The sequence below is a fragment of the Brachyhypopomus gauderio genome, chromosome 3 (assembly GCF_052324685.1).
Source record: "Brachyhypopomus gauderio isolate BG-103 chromosome 3, BGAUD_0.2, whole genome shotgun sequence".
Taxonomy (NCBI): domain Eukaryota; kingdom Metazoa; phylum Chordata; class Actinopteri; order Gymnotiformes; family Hypopomidae; genus Brachyhypopomus; species Brachyhypopomus gauderio.
Window position 1 is genome coordinate 40,314,187 of NC_135213.1, and position 25,904 is coordinate 40,340,090.

Below are 25,904 nucleotides of genomic sequence, written 5' to 3' on the forward strand. Positions count from 1 at the left end.
AATAAGTTTACATCATCAGAGCCAGGTTTGCTCATGCTTTAATTAATTTTTCGTAGCATTTCTTGAAGGTGGCAGTTCTGTTTGGCATTGTAAAAGTCCTTTATGGTGTTTTGTTTAAAATGTCTACTATCTGCCAAAGTAACTAGGCAATTTCTTATGGTTTTTATTTTTAAATCCTTAAGTTTGATTTGATTTATCATTCATCACAGTGATAAACTCCAGCTACTTTGGAGGAAACAGTATTGTGGTTCTCTTACTGTTCTCAATACTACAGCTACTGCTACTGCTGCTCTTCATAGCCCTTCTGACATTAGCATCTCCCTCTCCACCCAACGCCCCATTCTCCATCCTCGCTGGACAGGGTGGAGTTGGGAAGCAGATGGCAGACACCCCCACCACAAGCGTGGGCTTGTTAGAGTAGAGCGCTCCACTACTGAATATGGCCCACGTGAAACAGCTCTACTACTGAACCTGACTGGCTCTGTAACGGCCCACGTTAAGCAGAGCACTCCACTACTGAACCTGTAAAAGTTCTCACATTTACCCATTACAGCACTAGCCAATGCAATCTGCATTGTAAACCCCTAGATCTGATCTTCCCTCACATATCATCAGTTGCCCAATATTGTATAGAAATGACTAAGCTACAGAAATGAAGATTGTCCTACTTACAAAAAATATCAGAAATGGGTGAGGAATGATTTTTGGAGATGGAAAAGAAACTGACCTCCAAACTCCCTCTTCTCCCTCCGCTCTTTCCCATTTAAATGGCATTGTGTCCTTTATGCCGTTTCCTGAAAATGAATGCATCTGTCCCATTTGAATGCTAATTTTTGCACCATCACACTCGGGACTGTGCGCTTTTGCCTGTCACGAAATTACTTTTGGAGGAAAAATATGTGCTCTCAGCCTCCTGGGCTTCAGTTACAAATGACAGTGATGGTAAAGAATGAGCAAAATATGTGGCAGTGCAGAGTGAGTGTTTGAACAAGGCCGAGCCCAAAAGACATCGGAAAGTATTCAGGCAAGTCATTCACTTAATGTCTGACCTCGCTGTTGGGGTATGTGTCTTTTCCGTTTATTCTATCTTCTCTCTCTTTCTACCTATGTCTCTCCCCCTCTTTTCTCTCTCTCTCTCTCTCTCTCTCTCTCTCTCTCTCTCTCTCTCTCTCTCTCTCTCTCTCTCTCTCTCTCTTTCTCTCTCTCACTTCACACTTTATATGTTTGAAACGTCACAGCTGAAGTTTCCGGAGGAAAACGAGGACATTCTGCTGCTGAGATCTATCATCGACGTTAACCTTCCAAAATTTTTGGCCCATGACCTGCCATTGTTTGAGGTAAAAAAAAAAAAAAAAACATTTTTAAAATGGTGTGTGTGTGTGTGTGTGTGTGTGTGTGTGTGTGGGAGGGGAAAGTGGGGGACAAATGCAGCCATTTCTAACTCAGAAACACTAGCTATGCTTTCATTGTTCCATTTCTAAAATTGTGGTACAATCTGAAATGCGTGAGAATATATTGAGCAGTTCATGTTGCATGTCACCTCCTTCGCTCCTGCGCTTGACGTCACCAGGGCATCACCTCAGATCTCTTCCCCGGCGTCCGCCTCCCCAAGCCCGACTACCGCGTCCTGCTGGAAGCCATCAAGGAGAACTGTGACAAGATGAACCTGCAGGTGACCGACTTCTTCGCCGAGAAGATCCTGCAGGTCTATGAGATGATGATCGTGCGTCATGGCTTCATGCTGGTGGGCGAGCCGTTCGGGGGCAAGACCAGCGCGTACCGCGTGCTGGCGGCCGCGCTCCACGATGTCTGTGAGAAGGTAAATGCACTAAGAGCTGCGGGCGAAAAGCCAATCGATACTTTACGACGGGCCTGAACAGAAAAGGTGCTGCTCTTTCAAAACAATAAACACACATGCCCAGAAGTGGTGAGAAATAAAAGGTGCCCTTCTGTCCTTCGGGTTTTATATCCGTCTCGCAACAAGCCTGCTGAGACATACAGCAAAGAGATCAAATTATAGCAGCACAGTGGTTATGGGAAACACATGAACACATATTCATTAAAGAAAAAAATCCATTTGGAATATAGTTTACAGTTTATGACGGTTGTGTAAGCTCTCTCCCACATTTTGGTAATGAGTCTCCACTTTTATTTGGCTCTGTTTTTTTACGCGTGATGCCCAAAAGCCATATCACATTTTGAAAAAGTACTTTTTGAAAAAGATTTTTTCAAAGTTTAAAGAGCACACCTACTTGCGTGAGTGTGGAGCAGAGCCCACAGCTGTGTGTGGTTCTGGAACTGCTGCAGCCTCTTTGTGCCACGTGGGGATGGTTTGAAGGGCCCGACAAAGACTTCTCACGTTGGACTGCTTTACGTTGTGACAACGTGCATTTGGAATGTAGCATTTGTTCATAAATAAACATTGGCCAATGGGTAATCTGCAGTTAGCGCACACAACCTTCCAAACAACATGTGAACCTGTCGGATGTTTTATGTGAAGTATGACGGCGTTTGAAAAGCCACTCGGCGCAGGTATATTTCTGCCGGGACGCCGCGGTGCGGTCATCAGTCTGCAGACTCACCCGCAAACAAAGCGAACAAAAGAGACAGAAATGCTATGGGAAGAAACAAACTGCAAAAAGAAAAAGTGAAAAATTGCACGTCAGTTTCCCTCTGGAAATGACACCACCATTTTACACGCAGGGCTTGATGGAGGAGAACAGGGTGCAGATCACGGTGATCAACCCCAAGGCCATCACCATGGGCCAGCTCTACGGCCAGTTCGACCCAGTGTCTCACGAGTGGTCCGACGGCATCCTGGCCGTCAGCTACAGGGTCTTCGCCACGTCACAGGTGCAGTGCTGTTTATGTGTTTTTAGGATGTATGTGGCTGTATTATATTTTAATGTGTGCCCTTCCTCCTGTCTGTATGTAAAACCTGGAGGCCATCTTCTCGTGGACTGCCCCTTTGATAGGCAGCTGCATCCGTGTGTGTCCATTAGCTTGCTGGACTGTTTTGTCTATTTCATGTCAAATTCAAGAGAGAAAACCCAGCTGAAGGTTCATACTTGCCGTGTAAATTCCTTTTGATGCAAACTCGTGTCGGATTTTATCAGGATGAAACGCAAGATAATGGAAATGAGCGCAGTGGCTTCTACAGCAGAGCGAGCTTCTTCATACACGGGCTACATCTCAGGTCTGACTGTCACCATGACAACCAGCCACCTGAATGGGTGTCGCCCCTTCGGGTCGAGCCGACGTTTGCTTTCAAAGTGGAGTCAAAGACCGACTCCCGGGGGACCGTGTCTAGAGCGTGCGTCTCTTTTCCAAGCTCGTTACAGGCAGGGAGGTCCTGGAGGCTCCCGCCGTGACCCGACCCTCCAAACAGCAGGACACGCACCAGCAGACCTGCACGTAACGGCTGCAGTGGGAGGCGGCTTGTTTCATGTGTGTTAGTTGTTTTGTCGTTGATTGGTCAGCGCCGCTCTCCGGGCGGCGGGAACAGGGCCCTTGATCAGCACCATTTTGTCAGACGGTTTGGACCATGTTTCAGCTCCATCGTTGATCCATTTGAGGCTGAACTTGTGTCGGGGCTGATACAGCATCATTAGAGATGTCATTGGAGAAATATGTAGAGAAATGTAAAAAAATATGGGAAAATACACAGAAATGTTCCATCTGTTTTGATGCTGTCTGTTTGGATGAATTGATTTCAGTCCTTGTATATATTTTATTTTCTTAGAGCACTGGACACTATACATAACTTTTCTTTTGATATTCACAGACACTGACAAGTGACACTGTATGAAAGTTTCACATTAAATGCTGTCGTATGTGTTGCAAGAAGTCATAAACAAATGATTTCCCACCTTGTTCTGGCTGTGCAGACTCCAGACAGGAAGTGGCTGATCTTCGACGGCCCGGTGGACGCAGTGTGGATCGAGAACATGAACACGGTGCTGGACGACAATAAGAAGTTGTGTCTGATGAGTGGAGAGATCATCCAGATGTCACCGCAGATGAGCCTCATCTTCGAGCCCATGGACCTGGAAGTGGCTTCACCCGCCACGGTGAGGCCTCTGGGAAATGTAGTCTTTCATCGGTCATAGTTCTAATGCACAGGAACTGCCTTGAGTGAATCCAGCAGGCTGTTTCTTCTTTAAAGAGTCAAAGGCCCAATGCAGACGAGAATAGGTTTGTGCTGCTTAAAAAAAGCATCCTGAAAGTTTTAGTAGACATGGGAACAACTTGAATCATTATGTACTTCCAGTAATTCAGCATTTGGACCTAAAACAGCTGTCAGCACTAGTTAATCGCTTAAAAATAAATATAATGAAGTATGATAAACATGCACCGTTGTGTTTCAGGAGGTGATTAATCCAACAGTCATCTGTAAAAAATCATGTGTCACTTAGAATTTATGGTACTTGATGTTTGGGTGAAAAATGGTTCCAAACAGGATTTGGTTGTATGTGGCGGGCAGACGGCTCTCCCAGCGCTGCTGTCAAAAGGAGCTGTAGCAGTCCTGCTCCTGCTGTAGACATGCCTGTGTCTCGCCCACACACCTCTCTCTCCCACTCCCCCCGTGTGCGGATGGGGTAATGACATGTTGCCATCAGCCTCACGCATTCCTGAACGCCCACGCCACCCACACCACCACCACCCCCCCTGAGCTTATCGAGCCGCCCGTGCCGTTATCTAAGACTGTCCCGTGTCTCGGGGGATTCTGCCAAATGCCTAATGTGTCCCTTTGTGATGCTTGAATCTGAGGACGAAACCCTTAGGGTGACATTTCTGCGTTTAATCAGCACATCCAGAGTGGGTTATAAGCCTGATTCAAAAGAAAAGGATGATAAAGATGTAGATTATGGGAGCATGACAGTTGTAGCTATAGTCTGTGTGTGTGTGTGTGTGTGTGTGTGTGTGTGTGTGTGTGTGTGTGTGTGTGTGTGAGAATGTGTGCGGATGTGTGCGAGTGTTTTTGTGTCTGTAAGTGTGTGTGAGTGTGTACACAGTGACTGCCACAAGATCAGATCAAAGCAGGTATTGATTGAAGGCAGAATGTTGCTGCTTCTCTGAGCGGAGAGAGGCAGTCGGCGGGCGGGTGGAGATCACATCTGGGTGGAGATCACATCTGGGTGGAGATCACGTCTGGGTGGAGATCACATCTGGGTGGAGATCACATCTGGGTGGAGATCACGTCTGGGTGGAGATCACGTCTGGGTGGAGATCACATCTGGGTGGAGATCACATCTGGGTGGAGTTGTGTCTGGTTTGGCTGCAACACAAAGACGTCATCTTTTCCTCTCACTCTTCTCATCACGTTATCTCTCTGGCTCCTTCTGTCTGTCCGCCTCATTTTGCTTGCACATGCTCTCTGTCTCCCTCGCTCTCTCTCTTTCTCTGTATCTCTCGCTCTCTCTTGCCTACAGGTCTCATGCATGTTTCCTTTGCTTTCATTCCAAGTTTCCTGTCCTCCCTCCTCATTTTTTCATTTTTAAGAGGACTGGAACTAGAAACTGGAGTAAAGTTCAGTTACAGTAGGGCCAACATGTGAGTGTTCTGGCTACAGATGGGCTGTGAGTGGATACAACCTGGCTACAGTTGGGCTAACACAAGTGTGGAGGCTACAGTTGGGCTAACACAAGTGCGGTGGCTACAGTTGGGCTAACACAAGTGTAGTGGCTACAGTTGGGCTAACACAAGTGGTGGCTACAGTTGCGCTAACACAAGTGTGGTGGCTACAGTTGGGCTAACAAAAGTCTGGTGGCTACAGTTGGGCTAACACAAGTGCGGTGGCTACAGTTGGGCTAACACAAGTGCGGTGGCTACAGTTGGGCTAACACAAGTGCGGTGGCTACAGTTGGGCTAACACAAGTGCGGAGGCTACAGTTGGGCTAACACAAGTGCGGTGGCTACAGTTGGGCTAACACAAGTGCAATGGCTACAGTTGGGCTAACACAAGTGCGGTGGCTACAGTTGGGCTAACACAAGTGCGGTGGCTACAGTTGGGCTAACACAAGTGCGGTGGCTACAGTTGGGCTAACATAAGTGCGGTGGCTACAGTTGGGCTAACACAAGTGTGGAGGCTACAGTTGGGCTAACACAAGTGTGGTGGCTACAGTTGGGCTAACACAAGTGCGGAGGCTACAGTTGGGCTAACACAAGTGCGGTGGCTACAGTTGGGCTAACACAAGTGCGGTGGCTACAGCTGGGCTAACACAAGTGCGGTGGCTACAGTTGGGCTAACACAAGTGTAGTGGCTACAGTTGGGCTAACACAAGTGTGGAGGCTACAGTTGGGCTAACACAAGTGTAGTGGCTACAGTTGGGCTAACACAAGTGTGGAGGCTACAGTTGGGCTAACACAAGTGTGGAGGCTACAGTTGGGCTAACACAAGTGTGGAGGCTACAGTTGGGCTAACACAAGTGTGGAGGCTACAGTTGGGCTAACACAAGTGTAGTGGCTACAGTTGGGCTAACAAGTGTGGTGGCTACAGTTGGGCTAACACAAGTGTGGAGGCTACAGTTGGGCTAACACAAGTGTGGAGGCTACAGTTGGGCTAACACAAGTGTGGTGGCTACAGTTGGGCTAACACAAGTGTGGTGGCTACAGTTGGGCTAACACAAGTGTAGTGGCTACAGTTGGGCTAACAAGTGTGGTGGCTACAGTTGGGCTAACACAAGTGTAGCGGGTACAGTTGGGCTAACACAAGTGTAGTGGCTACAGTTGGGCTAACACAAGTGTGGAGGCTACAGTTGGGCTATCACAAGTGTGGAGGCTACAGTTGGGCTAACACAAGTGCGGTGGCTACAGTTGGGCTAACACAAGTGCGGTGGCTACAGTTGGGCTAACACAAGTGCGGTGGCTACAGTTGGGCTAACACAAGTGTGGTGGCTACAGTTGGGCTATCACAAGTGTGGCTACAGTTGGGCTAACACAAGTGCGGTGGCTACAGTTGGGCTAACACAAGTGCGGTGGCTACAGCTGGGCTATCACAAGTGCGGTGGCTACAGTTGGGCTATCACAAGTGTGGTGGCTACAGTTGGGCTAACACAAGTGCGGTGGCTACAGCTGGGCTAACACAAGTGCGGTGGCTACAGTTGGGTTATTACAAGTGCGGTGGCTACAGTTGGGCTAACACAAGTGCGGTGGCTACAGCTGGGCTATCACAAGTGCGGTGGCTACAGTTGGGCTATCACAAGTGCGGTGGCTACAGCTGGGCTAACACAAGTGTGGTGGCTACAGCTGGGCTAACACAAGTGTGGTGGCTACAGTTGGGCTAACACAAGTGGTAGCTACAGTTGGGCTATCACAAGTGTGGTGGCTACAGCTGGGCTAACACAAGTGCGGTGGCTACAGTTGGGCTATCACAAGTGCGGTGGCTACAGTTGGGCTAACACAAGTGTGGTGGCTACAGTTGGGCTAACACAAGTGCGGTGGCTACAGCTGGGCTATCACAAGTGCGGTGGCTACAGCTGGGCTAACACAAGTGCGGTGGCTACAGCTGGGCTATCACAAGTGCGGTGGCTACAGCTGGGCTAACACAAGTGCGGTGGCTACAGCTGGGCTAACAAGTAAGCAGGTTGACTACAGTCACACCAGATAAGTCTGTTTTCCTCACCTGTGTATTCCCAGCAGATGTTTGATTTCACCCTCTTTACATCATTCCAGCAGTAACATCCCTATCTGCTGTTCTTCAAGCACTACCTGAGTACCTGTGCACCATAAACATTACAATTCTCACAAAAATCTATATCTATTTATAAGAAATAATGAGCACAAAAGTATTTTCAAAATATGCAATAAGGGCTCCATATATGGGCTGCACAGATCTCTATTAAAGGTTTTTAAGTGTGCTCTGTGCAGTTGTAAATGTATCTTTGCTGAGAGCAGTTTGCTTTAGTTTAAAAAGCAAATAAAATTGAACTACTTGACCATTTATTATTATTTTTTTTATTTGGCTGAAACAAATATACTGTATCTTTGCATTTTAGAAGTCATTCAATTAGCAATACAGCGTACACGCTACAGAGCCATGGGAATACAACGCTCCTGTCTGCATGAAGCCTCCTGTGGCTGGTCTCCCTGAGAGTGCCGTCCTGCTGCTGTGTGCAGGTGTCTCGCTGCGGGATGGTCTACATGGAGCCGCACATGTTGGGCTGGAGGCCACTGCTACTGTCCTGGCTCAACACTCTACCCCCCACCATGAGCCCCATGCACAAAGAACTCGTCACGGGCCTCTTCGACCGCACGCTGCCCGCCTGTCTGCAGCTCGTCCGCGAAGGAACCAAGGTGCCTCCACCAGTCCTCACGTGACCCCTGAGGGTCACCACAGAGAGCCTTTGAATTATAGTTCATTATTGGTGACCTCTCAAAACCTTTCTACAGTGACTCAGTTACACAAGATCTTTGAGGTTCACTACAGACCTTCAGCTCCAGTTCATTTCTGATGACCTCTGTGTCTGCAGAGGAAGTTGGAAAGTTAATTTGGCTCCTTCAGGTTTCTCAGCCTAAATATTTTACTTCTTTCATCATGCTGGGAGATGTCAATGAATATGGATATTCAAGATATGGGTCATTATTTGGTGGTATTTATGGTTTATATTTAAGATTTATGACTATAGATTAATTTTTTATAGTACTAGAATATGTTTTGAAATGTTTTTATGCATGATGAAGATTACAAAAATAATGGAAAAAAAGATGTTCAAATGTGAATGCAGAAATTTGTTCTATTTAAATGTGTTTATGAAAATTTCAAACTACATGTAACTATATGACTAGTCTCATCAGCTCTCATTTATTTGGTATTTCACATATTCACATTTTTGGGGCAAACTATATTGTTATATTTTAGGAATGTCATTTTCATACATTTATTTTGGGAACGGCAGCATAGATGAGTGAAATACCAGAAGCAGGCCACTGTGCTTTTAACGCTGGATATAGCCCTGGTTTCAGAAGGCTGCCTGACAGTTCCTAAGTTGCACATTCCCCATGCATGCGTCTCGATAAGACTCCTGTTTACCCACTCAGGGTTTCTTCAGCCTCCTGAGGATTAAGTTGGTAGTTAGCAGAACTTCTGAGTCAAACTAGGGCTGCAGAAGCTCACGAGGCTGCAGACATCTGCAAAGAAGTCAAATACATCTGGAGGATTTTTAAGTGTGCAAGACTGAGGGACAAGTCTGTCTGATTTGTTGCACACAAATAATAGCAATAAAACTCCTCTCCCAGTGCAATATAATGAATAAAACACATAAAAAATCCAGATAAGTGTTAACAAGTCTCCATAAGTGCACTAATAGAGGCATAGGAATATGGTGAGATTTTCTGTGGTCTATCTGCTCAGCACAGCTTTTGCATATGGTTTGCTCTGGTAATCACAAACTACTGCAATTATTAGGGGTTTTTTTGTGCACACTTATATGCGTTCCAGTCAGAACTGCATGAAAGCTAATTACTCCCCCCCTCCCTTTTTTTTATTTTTTTGCTAATCGCATTCTCTGCATTCACTTTTCAGCTAATTAAGGTGGCACTCACAGGCTAATGAAATATCTGAATAAGTAGACTGTGCTTTACTATGCTCTCTGAGTTAGTCCGGTCAACACCATTATTCATGTATTGTATCCTGTTTTTGTGTGCATGCAGTATAGCTAGATAATCATATTTAGATATTATTGTGATACTTTATATCTTACAATAGATGACAGTTAGTCAGTGTATATAATATTAATTATTGAACTGGCATAAACAGTACATTAAGCTAATGGGAACCTGTTAGCTTACTGCTAATTGGTTGCTTTAGCTTTCAGTTATTTATTTGGTGTTTGCGATATTCAGATTTTTGGGTCAAACAACTTTAACAGATGCCAGGATTTAGATATATCAGGGTTTAGAGACATCAGGGTTTAGAGACGTCATGGTTTAGAGATGTTAGGGTTTAGAGACGTCATGGTTTAGAGATGTCAGGGTTTAGAGATGTCAGGGTTTAGAGACGTCAGGGTTTAGAGACGTCATGGTTTAGAGACGTCATGGTTTAGAGACGTCATGGTTTAGAGATGTCAGGGTTTAGAGACGTCAGGGTTTAGAGACGTCATGGTTTAGAGACGTCATGGTTTAGAGATGTCAGGGTTTAGAGACTGAACCAGTAACTCAACCCATTTTGTTCATTTTTGTGACAAACTGAAGGAGTTGTCGCCTACGTCGGACACAAATCTGGTGCGATCCCTGATGAACCTGATGGACTGCTTGATGGACGAGTTCCAGGAGGAGGGCCGGATGAAGGCCATGAGCGAGAGAGATGTGTGCTCCTGGCTGGAGGTGAGAGAGACGTGTGTCCTGGTTGGAGGTGAGAGAGATGTGTGCTCCTGGCTGGAGGTGAGAGAGATGTGTGCTCCTGGCTGGAGGTGAGAGAGATGTGTGCTTCTGGCTGGAGGTGAGAGAGACGTGTGTCCTGGTTGGAGGTGAGAGAGAGCACACATTAGCGCACACAAGGTCACACCTGCCACCAGACGTTAGCGGCCGTGTGCTGGAGGCTTTGTGTATTCGTAGGACCACGCTCCTCTAGTTGATGAAATACATGAATATACCTTGATGCAAGATGCAGTGAAATCAACTGTAAAGAAATGTTACACACAGGAAGAGGATGTGGATGTCATGCGTGAACATAGCGGTCATGACGCCATCATAAGCGAGACCTTTCCAGGGTTTAACAATATCATTCCATTTGATTCAGTCAGTTGTTTTCAGAGGCTTTCGGTGATCCGCTTCAGTACTGGTCATTGTGCGAGAAGGTCGTTGAGCTCACTGTTCGAGTCGTGTATTTTTCGAGTCGTGTATTTTTCGAGTCGTGTATGTTCGAGTCGTGTATGTTCGAGTCGTGTTTACATGCTGAGGTAATGGCTGCTTGTTGCTACACATCCAGGGAGTGAGAGGAGATAAACCCTTTTTGTTCCTGGAATCCTTTACTCACTGTCTCCCATGCCGGCATCCTTTGTTGTCTGCTGTTGTGTGCCCAGCCGGCCCCCACCGCATCTACTCACAGGCTGCAGGTGTGAGCCATCACACCGGCAGCAGCGGCCCCGCTTTCCCGCTCTTTTGTTTGTTGATGTTCCAGCTTTGTTAGCTGTCCAATGTGCTGACGAGGAGCTGTGGTGTTCTGCCACAATGTAGATGTCCACGCCTCTGCCGTGCCATCATCCTGTGTGCGCTGACACATCGTCCTTCTGCCGTTTACAAAGTTTAACTGAGCAGACGTGAGACAGGAATAAATCATAGTTAATTTCCTCACAGCTAACAAGAACAGTAGCTTAATTACTGTACCACTTCAATGCATGCATATGTGTTGGACATATTTCTTTCTCTCTATTGTTTTCATTTCTCTTCAAATAAAGTTGTCAAGATCAGAACGTGGCAGCTCATTAGCTTACTCTGGGGAATGTGTGTCACTCTGACTACAAAGTATCGTTGACTCGTAAAGACTTGTAAAAGTCATGGGCTAGCTCTGACTCTTAAAGACATGGGCTAGCTCTGACTCTTAAAGACATGGGCTAGCTCTGACTCTTAAAGTCATGGGCTAGCTCTGACTCTTAAAGACATGGGCTAGCTCTGACTCGTAAAGACATGGGCTAGCTCTGACTCTTAAAGTCATGTGCTAGCTCTGACTCTTAAAGTCATGGGCTAGCTCTGACTCTTAAAGTCATGGGCTAGCTCTGACTCTTAAAGTCATGGGCTAGCTCTGACTCTTAAAGACATGGGCTAGCTCTGACTCTTAAAGTCATGTGCTAGCTCTGGCATCGTTTTCTGATGTCTGCCAAGGCAGGCTTGTTGATGATCCCTTGGATGAAAGAGATCCCAGAGATGAAAGATTGTTTTCTAATATAGCTTCGAAACTCCAGAATAGTTTTTCAGATAATACTACACATACACACATTTCACAAATGCAAGCTCCAGTAGGTATTTTTAAATCAGATCTCAAAAAGTACCATGTACGGTGAGGGCCGGCTGGGCAGACAACAGCAAACAACAACTATGTATCATGTACTTTTTATTACATACATATGTATATATTTATATGTAACTGTACATATTATTCCTATTAATACACATGAAACATATCACCATTGTCATCGTTATTGCCATAATTTTTATCTCTTAAAATGTAAGTGTTAAATTGGATTTATTATATAGGGCAAGAGGAGATTTAGGGGGTAGACTGCAGATTAGCACTCGTAGATACCTGCTGCTCTGTTTATGGGCTGGACTGCACAAGGAGGATGGGTTCCCTGTCGAGTCTTGGTCCTCCCAAGGTTTTCTTCCTTAATCTCACCCAGGGAGTTTTCCTTGCCTCTTTCACCACTGGCTTGCTCATTAGGGATCTAGGTTTAAGCTTCGAGAAGCATGGGGATCTCATTAGCATTAGCACTCTCAGATGCTTGATAAATGTGGGCCAGTGTGGTGAGCACTCTGAGGTACTTTATGATCCTGCTTTATCGCAGGCTAGTGCTGGTCACATTTAGAAAGGTGTTTTTTTTGTTCCTGCACCCAGTTGAATGCTGTCTGCTCTTTCTCTCTGAGGATGTGATTATCCCTGCCTGCCCCCAACTGACCAGCTTCATATCAGAGCATAAAACAGCATGGAAACCCAACATGTAGAGCCACTGATTCATCTATGGTGGATCAATGCCAGCCAGGAGTCACATTCCCTGCAGCTTTCTGCTAGTTCATATCTCGCCTCCTTAGTCAGTCACCAAAGCAACAGAATTATACACAGATGTGGATATAAATTTATATTTACAAAAATGCACATAGATATCTATGTTAAGCTACTTTATTCTCTAATTGATTTCCCTAGTGCAGTTGAATTTACAAATGTAAGTAATAGTGTAAGGTATAAAGTATCAGGTACGGTCATTGGTAGAGGTAAGGTCCATGTTGGGGATAAGATAGGACAGTGAGTAGTGGAGTTAAGGTCAGTGAGTAGTGGAGTTAAGGTCAGTGAGTAGTAGAGTTAAGGTCAGTGAGTAGCAGTGAGTGTAGTTAAGGTCAGTGAGTAGTGGAGTTAATGTCAGTGAGTAGTAGAGTTAAGGTCAGTGAGTAGCAGTGAGTGGAGTTAAGGTCAGTGAGTAGTGGAGGTAAGGTCAGTGAGTAGTAGAGTTGAGGTCAGTGAGTAGTGGAGTTAAGGTCAGTGAGTAGTGGAGTTAAAGTCAGTGAGTAGTGGAGGTAAGGTCAGTGAGTAGTGGAGGTAAGGTCAGTGAGTATTTGAGTTGAGGTCAGTGAGTAGTGGAGTTAAGGTCAGTGAGTAGTGGAGTTAAGGTCAGTGAGTAGCAGTGAGTGTAGTTAAGGTCAGTGAGTAGTGGAGGTAAGGTCAGTGAGTAGTGGAGGTAAGGTCAGTAAGTATTTGAGTTGAGGTCAGTGAGTAGTGGAGGTAAGGTCAGTGAGTATTTGAGTTGAGGTCAGTGAGTATTTGAGTTGAGGTCAGTGAGTAGTGGAGTTAAGGTCAGTGAGTAGTGGAGTTAAGGTCAGTGAGTAGTAAAGTTAAGGTTAGTGTGTAGTGGAGTTAAGGTCAGTGAGTAGTGGAGTTAAGGTTATTGAGTAGTAAAGTTAAGGTCAGTGAGTAGTGGAGTTAAGGTCAGTGAGTAGTGGAGTTAAGGTTATTGAGTAGTAAAGTTGAGGTTAGTGAGTAGTGGAGTTAAGGTTAGTGAGTAGTGGAGTTAAGGTCAGTGAGTAGTGGTGTCAATTCCAGGTTCAGAGATTAAAAGTCCTCACCAGGATTTTGCTCAAGCTTGCTAGATTTTATAATTAGCAATCCAGGTAAAATTAGTGGAATCAACACAATCCAGGAAGCCTGAGCAAAATCCTGGTGAGAACTTTTAATCTCTGAACCTGGAATTGACACCTCTAGAGTTAAGGTCAGTGAGTAATAAAGTTAAGGTTAGTGAGTAGTGGAGTTAAGGACATTGAGTAGTGGAGTTAAGGTCAGTGAGTAGTGGAGGTAAAGTCAGTGAGTATTTGAGTTGAGGTTAGTGAGTAGTGGAGGTAAGGTCAGTGAGTAGTGGAGTTAAGGTCAGTGAGTAATAAAGTTAAGGTTAGTGAGTAGGAGAGTTAAGGTCAGTGAGTAATAAAGTTAAGGTTAGTGAGTAGTGGAGTTAAGGTCAGTGAGTAGTGGAGGTAAGGTCAGTGAGTAGTGGAGGTAAGGTCAGTGAGTAGTGGAGTTAGGGTCAGTGAGTATTTGAGTTGAGGTCAGTGAGTAGTGGAGGTAAGGTCAGTGAGTAGTGGAGGTAAGGTCAGTGAGTATTTGAGTTGAGGTCAGTGAGTAGTGGAGGTAAGGTCAGTGAGTATTTGAGTTGAGGTCAGTGAGTAGTGGAGTTGAGGTCAGTGAGTAGTGGAGTTAAGGTTAGTGAGTAGTTGAGTTAAGGTCAGTGAGTAGTGGAGTTAAGGTCAGTGAGAATAAAGTTAAGGTTAGTGAGTAGTTGAGTTAAGGTCAGTGAGTAGTGGAGTTAAGGTCAGTGAGTAGTGGAGTTAAGGTCAGTGAGTAGTGGAGGTAAGGTCAGTGAGTAGTGGAGTTAGGGTCAGTGAGTATTTGAGTTGAGGTCAGTGAGTAGTGGAGGTAAGGTCAGTGAGTAGTAGAGTTGAGGTCAGTGAGTAGTGGAGTTGAGGTCAGTGAGTAGTGGAGTTGAGGTCAGTGAGTAGTGGAGTTAAGGTTAGTGAGTAGTTGAGTTAAGGTCAGTGAGTAGTGGAGTTAAGGTCAGTGAGTAATAAAGTTAAGGTCAGTGAGTAGTGGAGGTAAGGTCAGTGAGTAGTGGAGGTAAGGTCAGTGAGTAGTGGAGTTAGGGTCAGTGAGTATTTGAGTTGAGGTCAGTGAGTAGTGGAGGTAAGGTCAGTGAGTAGTGGAGGTAAGGTCAGTGAGTATTTGAGTTGAGGTCAGTGAGTAGTGGAGGTAAGGTCAGTGAGTATTTGAGTTGAGGTCAGTGAGTAGTGGAGTTGAGGTCAGTGAGTAGTGGAGTTAAGGTTAGTGAGTAGTTGAGTTAAGGTCAGTGAGTAGTGGAGTTAAGGTCAGTGAGTAATAAAGTTAAGGTTAGTGAGTAGTGGAGTTAAGGTCAGTGAGTAGTGGAGGTAAGGTCAGTGAGTAGTGGAGTTAGGGTCAGTGAGTATTTGAGTTGAGGTCAGTGAGTAGTGGAGGTAAGGTCAGTGAGTAGTGGAGGTAAGGTCAGTGAGTAGTGGAGTTAGGGTCAGTGAGTATTTGAGTTGAGGTCAGTGAGTAGTGGAGGTAAGGTCAGTGAGTAGTGGAGGTAAGGTCAGTGAGTATTTGAGTTGAGGTCAGTGAGTAGTGGAGGTAAGGTCAGTGAGTATTTGAGTTGAGGTCAGTGAGTAGTGGAGTTGAGGTCAGTGAGTAGTGGAGTTAAGGTTAGTGCAGTGGTTCCCAAAGTGGGGGGCGCGCCCCCTAGGTGGGGCGCGGAGCTATTGCAGGGGGGGCGCGGAGCTTGAAAGTAAAACGTGCACATGTGTCAATATTAGGGATGCACCGATTCCGATATTAATATCTGAAAAAATTCTAGATCGGGTATCGGGGACAATGTGACCGATCCATAAAAACAGATCTATTCAGGCAAATTCTATGCTTGTATTGCTTGCCTTTCGGAGTTAGTTCAACCTTAATACTCGCGCTGGTGGTATTCCACTTATTTGCTGGTTGACCAAAATAAACCTGGGCTACAGCAATACTTCACTGTTCATACATGAACTGGTGAGTTGTCCAAAGCTCATTTAATGCGTTACTTACAGAAATAAAATAAAGAGCAGTGGTCTGACTCGGTCTACGGCAGAAAGCTAAAAAAAACAATATTCCATACGCGCGCTCCACTCGCTCCCTTAAAGACACAGTAGCCTACACATATTTCTGGCCGTTACATGCTTTGTGCTCTGCGTGATGTCTGCGCTTGCAAACTAGCCGCATATGTATTGCTGTTTCTCTTATTTCATCTCCTTATTTATTTTAAATTATATTTAGAATTCTTGAACCATTTAAAAGGTTTCTTACAGTTTATTTTTTTCATGTTTAACCAAAGTTGTGAACCTATTGTTTTTGTAAGTTTTCAACACATCCCTAGTCAGTATGGGCGGGGGGGGGGGCGCAAAAATATTCTCATCTACTAAAGGGGGGCATGGCAGAAAAAGTTTGGGAACCACTGGGTTAGTGAGTAGTTGAGTTAAGGTCAGTGAGTAGTGGAGTTAAGGTCAGTGAGTAATAAAGTTAAGGTTAGTGAGTAGTGGAGTTAAGGTCAGTGAGTAGTGGAGGTAAGGTCAGTGAGTAGTGGAGTTAGGGTCAGTGAGTATTTGAGTTGAGGTCAGTGAGTAGTGGAGGTAAGGTCAGTGAGTAGTGGAGGTAAGGTCAGTGAGTATTTGAGTTGAGGTCAGTGAGTAGTGGAGGTAAGGTCAGTGAGTATTTGAGTTGAGGTCAGTGAGTAATGGAGTTAAGGTTAGTGAGTAGTGGAGTTAAGGTCAGTGAGTAGTAGAGTTGAGGTCAGTGAGTAGTGGAGTTAAGGTTAGTGAGTAGTGGAGTTAAGGTCAGTGAGTAGTGGAGGTAAGGTCAGTGAGTAGTGGAGTTAAGGACAGTGAGTAGTGGAGGTAAGGTCAGTGAGTAGTTGAGTTAAGGTCAGTGAGTAGTGGAGGTAAGGTCAGTGAGTAGTGGAGGTAAGGTCAGTGAGTATTTGAGTTGAGGTCAGTGAGTATTTGAGTTGAGGTCAGTGAGTAGTGGAGGTAAGGTCAGTGGGTATTTGAGTTGAGGTCAGTGAGTAGTGGAGGTAAGGTCAGTGAGTATTTGAGTTGAGGTCAGTGAGTAGTGGAGGTAACGTCAGTGAGTATTTGAGTTGAGGTCAGTGAGTAGTGGAGTTGAGGTCAGTGAGTAGTGGAGTTAAGGTCAGTGAGTAGTGGAGGTAAGGTCAGTGAGTAGTGGAGGTAAGGTCAGTGAGTATTTGAGTTGAGGTCAGTGAGTAGTGGAGGTAAGGTCAGTGAGTAGTGGAGTAAAGGACAGTGAGTAGTGGAGGTAAGGTCAGTGAGTAGTGGAGGTAAGGTCAGTGAGTATTTGAGTTGTGGTCAGTGAGTAATGGAGTTAAGGTTAGTGAGTAGTGGAGTTAAGGTCAGTGAGTAGTAGAGTTGAGGTCAGTGAGTAGTGGAGTTAAGGTTAGTGAGTAGTGGAGTTAAGGTCAGTGAGTAGTGGAGGTAAGGTCAATGAGTGGTGGAGTTAAGGACAGTGAGTAGTGGAGGTAAGGTCAGTGAGTAGTGGAGTTAAGGACAGTGAGTAGTGGAGGTAAGGTCAGTGAGTAGTTGAGTTAAGGTCAGTGAGTAGTGGAGGTAAGGTCAGTGAGTAGTGGAGGTAAGGTCAGTGAGTATTTGAGTTGAGGTCAGTGGTGGAGTTAAGGTCAGTGAGTAGTGGAGGTAAGGTCAGTGAGTAGTGGAGTTAAGGTCAGTGAGTATTTGAGTTGAGGTCAGTGAGTAGTGGAGGTAAGGTCAGTGAGTAGTGGAGGTAAGGTCAGTGAGTATTTGAGTTGAGGTCAGTGAGTAGTGGAGGTAAGGTCAGTGAGTATTTGAGTTGAGGTCAGTGAGTAGTGGAGTTGAGGTCAGTGAGTAGTGGAGTTAAGGTCAGTGAGTAGTGGAGGTAAGGTCAGTGAGTAGTGGAGTAAAGGACAGTGAGTAGTGGAGGTAAGGTCAGTGAGTAGTTGAGTTAAGGTTAGTGAGTAGTGGAGTCAAGGTCAGTGAGTATTTGAGTTGAGGTCAGTGGTGGAGGTAAGGTCAGTGAGTAGTGGAGTTAAGGTCAGTGAGTAGTAGAGTTGAGGTCAGTGAGTAGTGGAGTTAAGGTCAGTGAGTAGTGGAGGTAAGGTCAGTGAGTATTTGAGTTGAGGTCAGTGAGTAGTGGAGGTAAGGTCAGTGAGTATTTGAGTTGAGGTCAGTGGTGGAGTTAAGGTCAGTGAGTATTTGAGTTGAGGTCCGTGGTGGAGTTAAGGTCAGTGAGTATTTGAGTTGAGGTCAGTGGTGGAGTTAAGGTCAGTGAGTAGTGGAGTTAAGGTCAGTGAGTATTTGAGTTGAGGTCAGTGGTGGAGTTAAGGTCAGTGAGTATTTGAGTTGAGGTCAGTGGTGGAGTTAAGGCCCCTCCTCCACCCATTCTTCCATTCATTCCTCACATCGTGCCTTTTCCTGTCTCTCCGTGTCAGGGTATCTTCGTCTTCTCTCTGGTGTGGTCGGTGGGAGCCAGCTGTTCCGAGCCCGGCCGGGTGAAGTTTGACGGGCTGGTGAGGGAGGTGCTAACAGGGCCGCTAAGTGAGGAGATGCGGACGCGCCACGGTATCCTGGAGCACGTGGAACCTCCTGCCAAGCAGCTGGGCGTGCCCTTACCCCAGGAGGGCACACTCTACCAGTACCGCTTTGTCAAAGAGGTGGGCAGCAGGAGGGTTAGGGTCAGCGTGCTGAGAGGAAGCCGCCCGGCTGTGTCCCGAGAGTTCCTCACCTGTCTAAACACCATTCTGTGGCAAAACAGTCCTGCTTATGCCTTTTAAACTAATCTTTTAAAATCTTTAACAATCTCCAAATGCGATTTCAATACTTGTTTTGGAGTAAGAACATGACTCACTAGACGTCTGCATGTAGAGCTATTTTCAGCTGATTCCTTATTAAAATTGTTGGTTTGTGCCATTTATAATTGGGCTCAGTACAGCTTTGTTTTAGCACAGCTTTGAGAAGCTTTCTGGTCCTTAGCAGTTTCTTACTGGGTTTGCACACAGTGCAGCAGAGTAACAGTTTAGGAAAAATACTATAAATCTAAATATAACTATAAATGTCCTTTTCGAAAGACGGAGCAGTCTGAAGTGTGAGACATGAGAAACCGATTATACATACGTATTTCACGTTCTGCCAATGCTGAATGAGCTGACTTGTCTCATTATTAGCTATGTGTTGTAATCTTTAATTCTCTGTAATATGACTTCATGCGTAACTTGCTATAATGTGTCAATTTCATGGCTCATTAATTGCTGAAAATCGCTTGGTTTCTGGAGAGCTTCATCAGTTGTGTGTAAGCTCAGTTTCCCTCAGCTCCAAATATAGTTCAGAACCTTCCCTCATTTGTTTACATATTTTAGCACAGTGTAATTGAGCTAAAATGATATTAGAGTCATAGTCCTAATGACGGATTAGACTGATTCTTCTCCTTGTGTGTCATACACAGATGTTTTGAGACACAGAGCAGTCAGGGTAAGTAACTCATAAGTCTGTTGGACCCGCCCCTCACTGAACAGCCGTCCTCTCCGTCTCCTTTATCGTGGTCCTCAGGGTCCAGGGAGGTGGGATCTGTGGACGGACGAGCTGAAGCAGGCTCTGCCCATACCCAAAGACACGCAGTTCAACGAGATCATCGTCCCCACGGAAGACACGGTGCGCTACACGGCGCTGATGGAGCTGCTCGTCACGCACCAGAAGCCCACCGTGTTTGTGGGGCCAACAGGAACCGGCAAGAGTGTGTACATCATTGTGAGTGTGCGGCCAGATCCTGGGACTTGGCTGCAGGGCCCTCCCCCTCCCCAGGGCCCTCCCCCTCTCCTGGGCCCTCCCCCTCCCGAGGGCCCTCCCCCTCCCCAGGTCCCGCCCCCTCCCCAGGGCCCTCCCCTGCCTGGCGTTCCCCTCACTGGCACGCGTCCGTGTGCCCCCGTCTGTCTCAGGGCACTTCCATGCCAGTACGGGTGTCCATCACCCACACATGATTTTGTTCACCAGCTTATTGTTAAAGCCTTCATTAGAGGAGTCAAATGACAGCCAAAGTACCAACTGGGGCCTCCGGGGGCCAATCTGGAGAGTGTTGGCGGTATTAAAGCTAGTGGCATAACAGAATAAAGAAGTGGGAATTACAAGTGGCGTCCCAGTTGACTGCAGACTGCTTTCACTGTGAAGCTAGTCTATAGAGCTTTATTTCACAGCAAGGCTCAAGCTCCCCGTCAGTGTGTGAGGAACAGCTGCAGAGAGAAGGTGTTTCTCTCAACAACCTGCCGCTCACGGGTGAATCCCTGTTCACAGGGAGGATGTTTAGTGAACGTGGGGTGGGCACTGTAGCTTCATACATCCAACCCTCATCCCTCTATCCCCCAAGCCCCACCCCATCACTCTACCTCTATTCCCCTTTCTCTCCACTCCTGTACCTCCATCACTCTATAACCAACTATCCCTTCACTCACACATAACCTTTAACCCCATCCCTCTATCCCTCCACTCACACATAACCTTTAACCCCATCCCTCTATCCCTCCACTCACACATAACCTTTAACCCCATCCCTCTATCCCTCCACTCACACATAACCTTTAACCCCATCCCTCTATCCCTCCACTCACACATAACCTTTAACCCCATCCCTCTATCCCTCTACTCACACATAACCTTTAACCCCATCCCTCTATCCCTCTACTCACACATAACCTTTAACCCCATCCCTCTATCCCTCCACTCACACATAACCTTTAACCCCATCCCTCTATCCCTCCACTCACACATAACCTTTAACCCCATCCCTCTATCCCTCCACTCACACATAACCTTTAACCCCATCCCTCTATCCCTCCACTCACACATAACCTTTAACCCCATCCCTCTATCCCCTGTCTCTCTATCTCCATTCTTCTCTGCAACTCTTCATTTCCATCCTTCAATCCCCCATCTTCCCATCCCTCCATCTCTCCATCCCCATATCCTTTGCTGTACATCCATCCATCCCTTCATCTTTCTATGATCGGTGGAGGAGAGGAAAACAGCCTGTGCTCCTATTTTTGGAGGAGCGTGGGGAGAGACTCAGACAGCTGGAGATCTATCACCCTAACAGCCTCATCCATTACCCACCTCGTTACGCTCATATTTCACACACACACACACACACACACACACACACACACACACACACACACACATGCGCACACACACACACACACACACACACACATGCGCACACACACACACACACACACACACACACACACACACACACACACACACACACACACACACACACACACACACAGCCTCCCCTTGTGCTGGTCTTCTGTTCACGATAGATTAACGGTTACAGGAGCCAGACCACCTTGGATACAGTTGGAGGCGAAGCACGTTCACAGGTAGTTTCTCTGTGAAGAATGGGGGGGTGGGGAGGTGGGGGGGGGGGGGGGGGGGGTGAGTGAGCGTTTCACTGCGTGGTTAAGAGCGGGTGATCCGTCCTCGTTTCAGCGGGATGGGCAATGATGCATAAAGTTGTAATGCAGCAATAGTGCAGCAGTCACATTTAAAGAAACATCATTCTGAATGAGCTACTAACCATCCCTCACCCACACACCCTTCTTACACTTTGTCTCTTTTATGTTGACATTTTTTTGTCCACTGACACACAGAGCCAAGATTTTACCATTAAAATATTTTAAGTGTCCCATGTGCCTTAAGCGTTCTTCTAAAAGGATTTGAAAGGCTTCAGGAGAAAAGCCCCTCTCGTGCTGTACGCTCTGGGGCAGGTGTGGATGACTTCAATGCCCTCTTTCAGGGTGCGAATGAAAAATCACATCGTTTGTCAGATGAGGGTGCTCAGTGCTTTCAGAGACCTTCAAGTGATTAAAGAGGCACAACGTACAACGTTAACCATGGTTAACTTGTTACAACCTTTTCTATGCACTTGAAAATGCAGGATGTGGTGTTTTTTAAAAGGACTCTCTTAGAGAAAAGGGGAGCAGAGTGTCTAGATTTGTGGGTCTTTGGGAAGCGCCCATCGGACGTTGATGAAGTGTAGTGCCCGAAAGTGAAGTCTGTAGCTCTTATTTCTGATTTTTCTCTAAGGATGTCATTTGAAAATCTCTCCAAATGCAGAAATATATATGCCATATGACTCATGAGCACTGCTTAACTCTCCTTAACAACATCCCTGGCAGTTTAAGCAACATCTGGCCCATTTTAATGTGCTTTCAGACAGTGAACGGTGTGAACCCGTGTCTTCCAACCTCTCTCTCTCCCTGCAGGACTTCTTGTTGAAGCGTCTGAACAAGGACGTGTACAACCCGCTGCTAATCAACTTCTCAGCGCAGACCACAGCTGCCCAGACCCAGAACATCATCATGTCCAAGCTGGATAAGAGGCGTAAAGGAGTTTTCGGCCCTCCTCTGGGGAGAAGAACGGTGCGCCATCATGGTCTACTACCATAACTTATCATTATAAGATTCTGCATTAGATGTTGAGTCTTAAGTTTTAATTGCTGAAATGTTCTGAGCTTCTAAACGAAATAATTTTTTATAGATTTCACATCACCTCCTTTTTCATTTTAATTTGTGCCATTACAGTGGAAAGCACAGATAGCAGTTTGTTTTTTTCTTGTCTTGTGTTTCTTGACATGATAACAGTGGGACCCAGTAACATTTGTTTCTCAGCTCATTGCTTTGTACCTGTTTGCTTTACTCCATTAGCAAGAACATGCAGCCAGCATTTACAGACATGAGACGTACCCATACGTGTTGTTGTCCAATCACAGCGCACTGGCATTTTTAATTGGGAGCGATGTGAGACCAGAGTCTGTTCGTTGTGAGTGTAGCCGCTCGGAGGACATGAAGGTGTGGACGTTTCCCATCCAGGTGGTGTTTGTGGACGACGTGAACATGCCGACGAGGGAGACGTATGGTGCCCAGCCGCCCGTGGAGCTGCTCCGTCAGTGGCTGGACCACTGGACCTGGTACGACACCAAGGACTGCTCCTCCATCAGCCTGGTGGACGTTCAGATCATCTGCGCCATGGGGCCCCCCGGTCAGTCTGTCATTCTCCCACTGCACACCAACATGGCAGCCCCTGGCTCTGACGCTACGCTCACAAAAACGTTCTCCTCTTATGTCCTCTTATGTCCTCTCACGTTCTCTCATGTCCTCTTACGTCCTCTCACGTCCTCTCATGTCTTCTCATGTCTTCTCACGCCCTCTCAAATCCTCTCATGTCCTCTCACGTCATCTCACGTCCTCTTATGTCCTCTCACGTCTTCTCACGTCCTCTCACGTCCTCTCATATCCTCTCACATCATCTCACGTCTTCTTATGTCCTCTCATGTCTTCTCATGTCCTCTTATGTCATCTCACATCCGCTTATGTCCTCTCACGTCCTCTTATGTCCTCTCACGTCCTCCCACATCCTCTCACGTCCTCTTATGTCCTCTCACGTCCTCTTATGTCCTGTGTGATGGTGTCCAGGAGGGGGAAGGAACCCAGTCACTCCTCGTTTCCTCCGCCACTTTAACATGGTGACAATCAACGAGTTTGATGAAAAGACCATGTGCACCATTTTCTCCAGGATCCTCACCTGGCACCTGACCATACGGTGTGTAGCACACAACACCCCACCTGTCACCATTAATAAACGTGAGGTGTGTTAAGTGATTACACAATCAGTTTAAAAGCACAAGGTTAATGGAATATTTAGTCAGAAAGTCATCAGCAGTTGTCACTGGCAATCATGAAGAAAAGTGAGTAAGTGTTCCTCGTGAGATGGTCCTCGTGAGCTGTTCCTCGTGAGATGGTGCTGGTGGCTCCTCACTCCAGTAATTGTGTTGATGGACACCACTGCTCCTTCAGTCAGGTCTAAAACATGGTTCTTGTCTTCAGGTTCTCCTTCTCTCAGCAGTTTTCCACCCTCAGCTCTCAGCTGGTTGCCGCCACCATGGCAGTGTATCAAGAGGCCACCAAGAACCTGCTGCCCACTCCTGCCAAGTCCCACTACCTCTTCAACCTGCGAGACTTCTCACGGGTCATCCAGGGAGTTTGTTTATCTCGCCCCGAGACTGCAGATGACCCTAAAGCTATTAAACGCCTATGGGTGCACGAGGTAATGTTTTTAGTGAATCACGGTTTAAAAGGTTGTTCTGTCCTGGCCTGCTGTGGGGCTGTTGTGAACAAAATCTAAGCTATGAGCGAATATCTGTGAAAGTCATATTAGTAGGGGTGTGACGATACACTCAGCTCACGAGACGAGACACGATATTGGGTTCACAAGATCGAGATGAGACGAGATTTTAAGAACAAATTATATGACTGGACAACAGACTTTTATTTAACTGAGTTACACATGCATTTTGAAATGTTTTATTATAACTCTTAACATGCATGATGTAAGCATGAACTTTTTATAAACTTCTTCCTTTACAAATTGAAATTAAAATAAAATTTCATAAAAGTTAAAATAAAATAAATAAAATGAAATATTTCTCCTTTTTTAATCGCAAACAATATTACAGTGAGTCGCCGCTTAACCACGGGGTTTGAGACTGAAAAGTCCGTCGTTAAGTGTGACCCTAGATTTAGATACGCTAAATTGTAAATATAGTAAAGAAAAAACGAACAATGTTCTCGTGCGTACAGAGTGAGAAAGAGCGATCGCGTTGCCGAGATGGGCCTCAGCTTATCGCACACAACACTCTACAGTGCTGCCACTGCTCCTCCGCGCACCGCGCAAAATTTAAAAAAGTCGGTCATAACTCTGGTCCGTCGTTAACCAGATCTTTATTTTCATACAATGTTTGCATATGGTCCGTGTCTTATCAGTCACTCTCTTGCCATTTATCATTTCCGCCGGGTTCCCAAAATGCTGCCAAACAAACGATGTGAAAGTGGCGGGTGCATCTTCAATAGTAATACCTGTATTTTCCAATGTCATTCTGGCTGCTTGCTGGATCACAAATCTCGCAAGACAGATTTTTAACGTGACGAGAAATCTCGCCGAGTTACCACTCACGAGATCTCGTCACACCCCTACATATTAGTGATGAAAAATTCATTTAAGTCAAGTTCTGAATGCTGAAAAGTCCTGATATACATTACAGGTGCAGAGAGTTTACTATGACCGGTTGGTCCACCAATCTGACCGCGCTTGGATAGTGAACTTCCTGCAGGAGGTCTGCCTGTCCCACCTGAAGGAGGACTTCCATCAGCTCTTCCAACATCTGGACTTTGATTCAGATGGCCGTGTGACTGAAGACGACCTGCGCAGCCTCATGTTCTGTGACTTCCATGACCCCAAGGGTGAAGACCGTAGCTACCGGGAGGTGGGTGACCTGGACCAGCTCCGGCAGGTGGTGGAGACCCACCTGGAAGAGTACAACAACGTCAGCAAGGCGCCCATGAAGCTCGTGCTGTTCCGCTTCGCCATCGAGCACGTGTGCCGGATCTCCCGCGTGCTGAAGCAGCCCCGAGGTCACGCGCTCCTGGTGGGCGTGGGAGGGAGCGGTCGCCAGTCCCTCACCCGCCTGGCGGCCCACATGTCCGAGGCGGAGCTCTTCCAGGTGGAGATCTCCAAGAGCTACGGACCGGCCGAGTGGCGCGACGACCTGAAGCTCGTCCTGCGCAAATCCACCTTCGGCGTCACGCACGGCGTCTTCCTCTTCACCGACGCCCAGATCAAGATGGAGTCGTTCCTGGAGGACGTGAGCAACCTGCTGAACACGGGCGAGGTGCCCAACCTCTTTGCCCTGGACGAGAGGCAGGAGATCTGCGAGCGCATGCGAGTTCTGGACCGGCAGCGCGAGCGGGAGCAGCAGACGGATGGAAGCCCTCTGGCTCTCTTCAACATGTTTCTGGAGCGCTGTCGAAGTCAGCTGCACGTGGTGCTGGCTATGAGTCCTATCGGAGACGCCTTCAGAGGCCGCCTACGACGCTTCCCCGCCCTCATCAACTGCTGCACTATAGACTGGTTCCAGGTCAGTTCACTATAGACTGGTTCCAGGTCAGTTCACTATAGACTGGTTCCAGGTCAGTTCACTATAGACTGGTCACTGATGCAAACCCAACTATAAAAAAAATTCTCTAAGGGGCAGTTTTTTCCCATCATTGCACCTGATATATAGATTTTGTTTGTTA

General features: G+C 46.5%; 1 protein-coding gene across 3 annotated transcripts in view; it reads left to right on the plus strand.

Moving 5' to 3' along the window:
* The window catches only part of dnah7 (dynein, axonemal, heavy chain 7), a 113,487-nt gene that overhangs the window by 32,278 nt on the left and 55,305 nt on the right, over positions 1–25,904 (plus strand). For all 3 annotated transcript variants that reach the window (XM_076998363.1, XM_076998362.1, XM_076998364.1), the window contains 13 exons: positions 1,239–1,337; positions 1,571–1,819; positions 2,704–2,853; positions 3,888–4,070; positions 8,119–8,295; positions 10,192–10,323; positions 18,213–18,434; positions 19,327–19,524; positions 22,038–22,193; positions 22,644–22,812; positions 23,247–23,373; positions 23,658–23,877; positions 24,872–25,744. In XM_076998363.1, the coding sequence (XP_076854478.1) occupies positions 1,239–1,337; positions 1,571–1,819; positions 2,704–2,853; positions 3,888–4,070; positions 8,119–8,295; positions 10,192–10,323; positions 18,213–18,434; positions 19,327–19,524; positions 22,038–22,193; positions 22,644–22,812; positions 23,247–23,373; positions 23,658–23,877; positions 24,872–25,744 (2,955 nt within the window). The remainder of the gene's footprint in view (positions 1–1,238; positions 1,338–1,570; positions 1,820–2,703; positions 2,854–3,887; positions 4,071–8,118; positions 8,296–10,191; positions 10,324–18,212; positions 18,435–19,326; positions 19,525–22,037; positions 22,194–22,643; positions 22,813–23,246; positions 23,374–23,657; positions 23,878–24,871; positions 25,745–25,904) is intronic.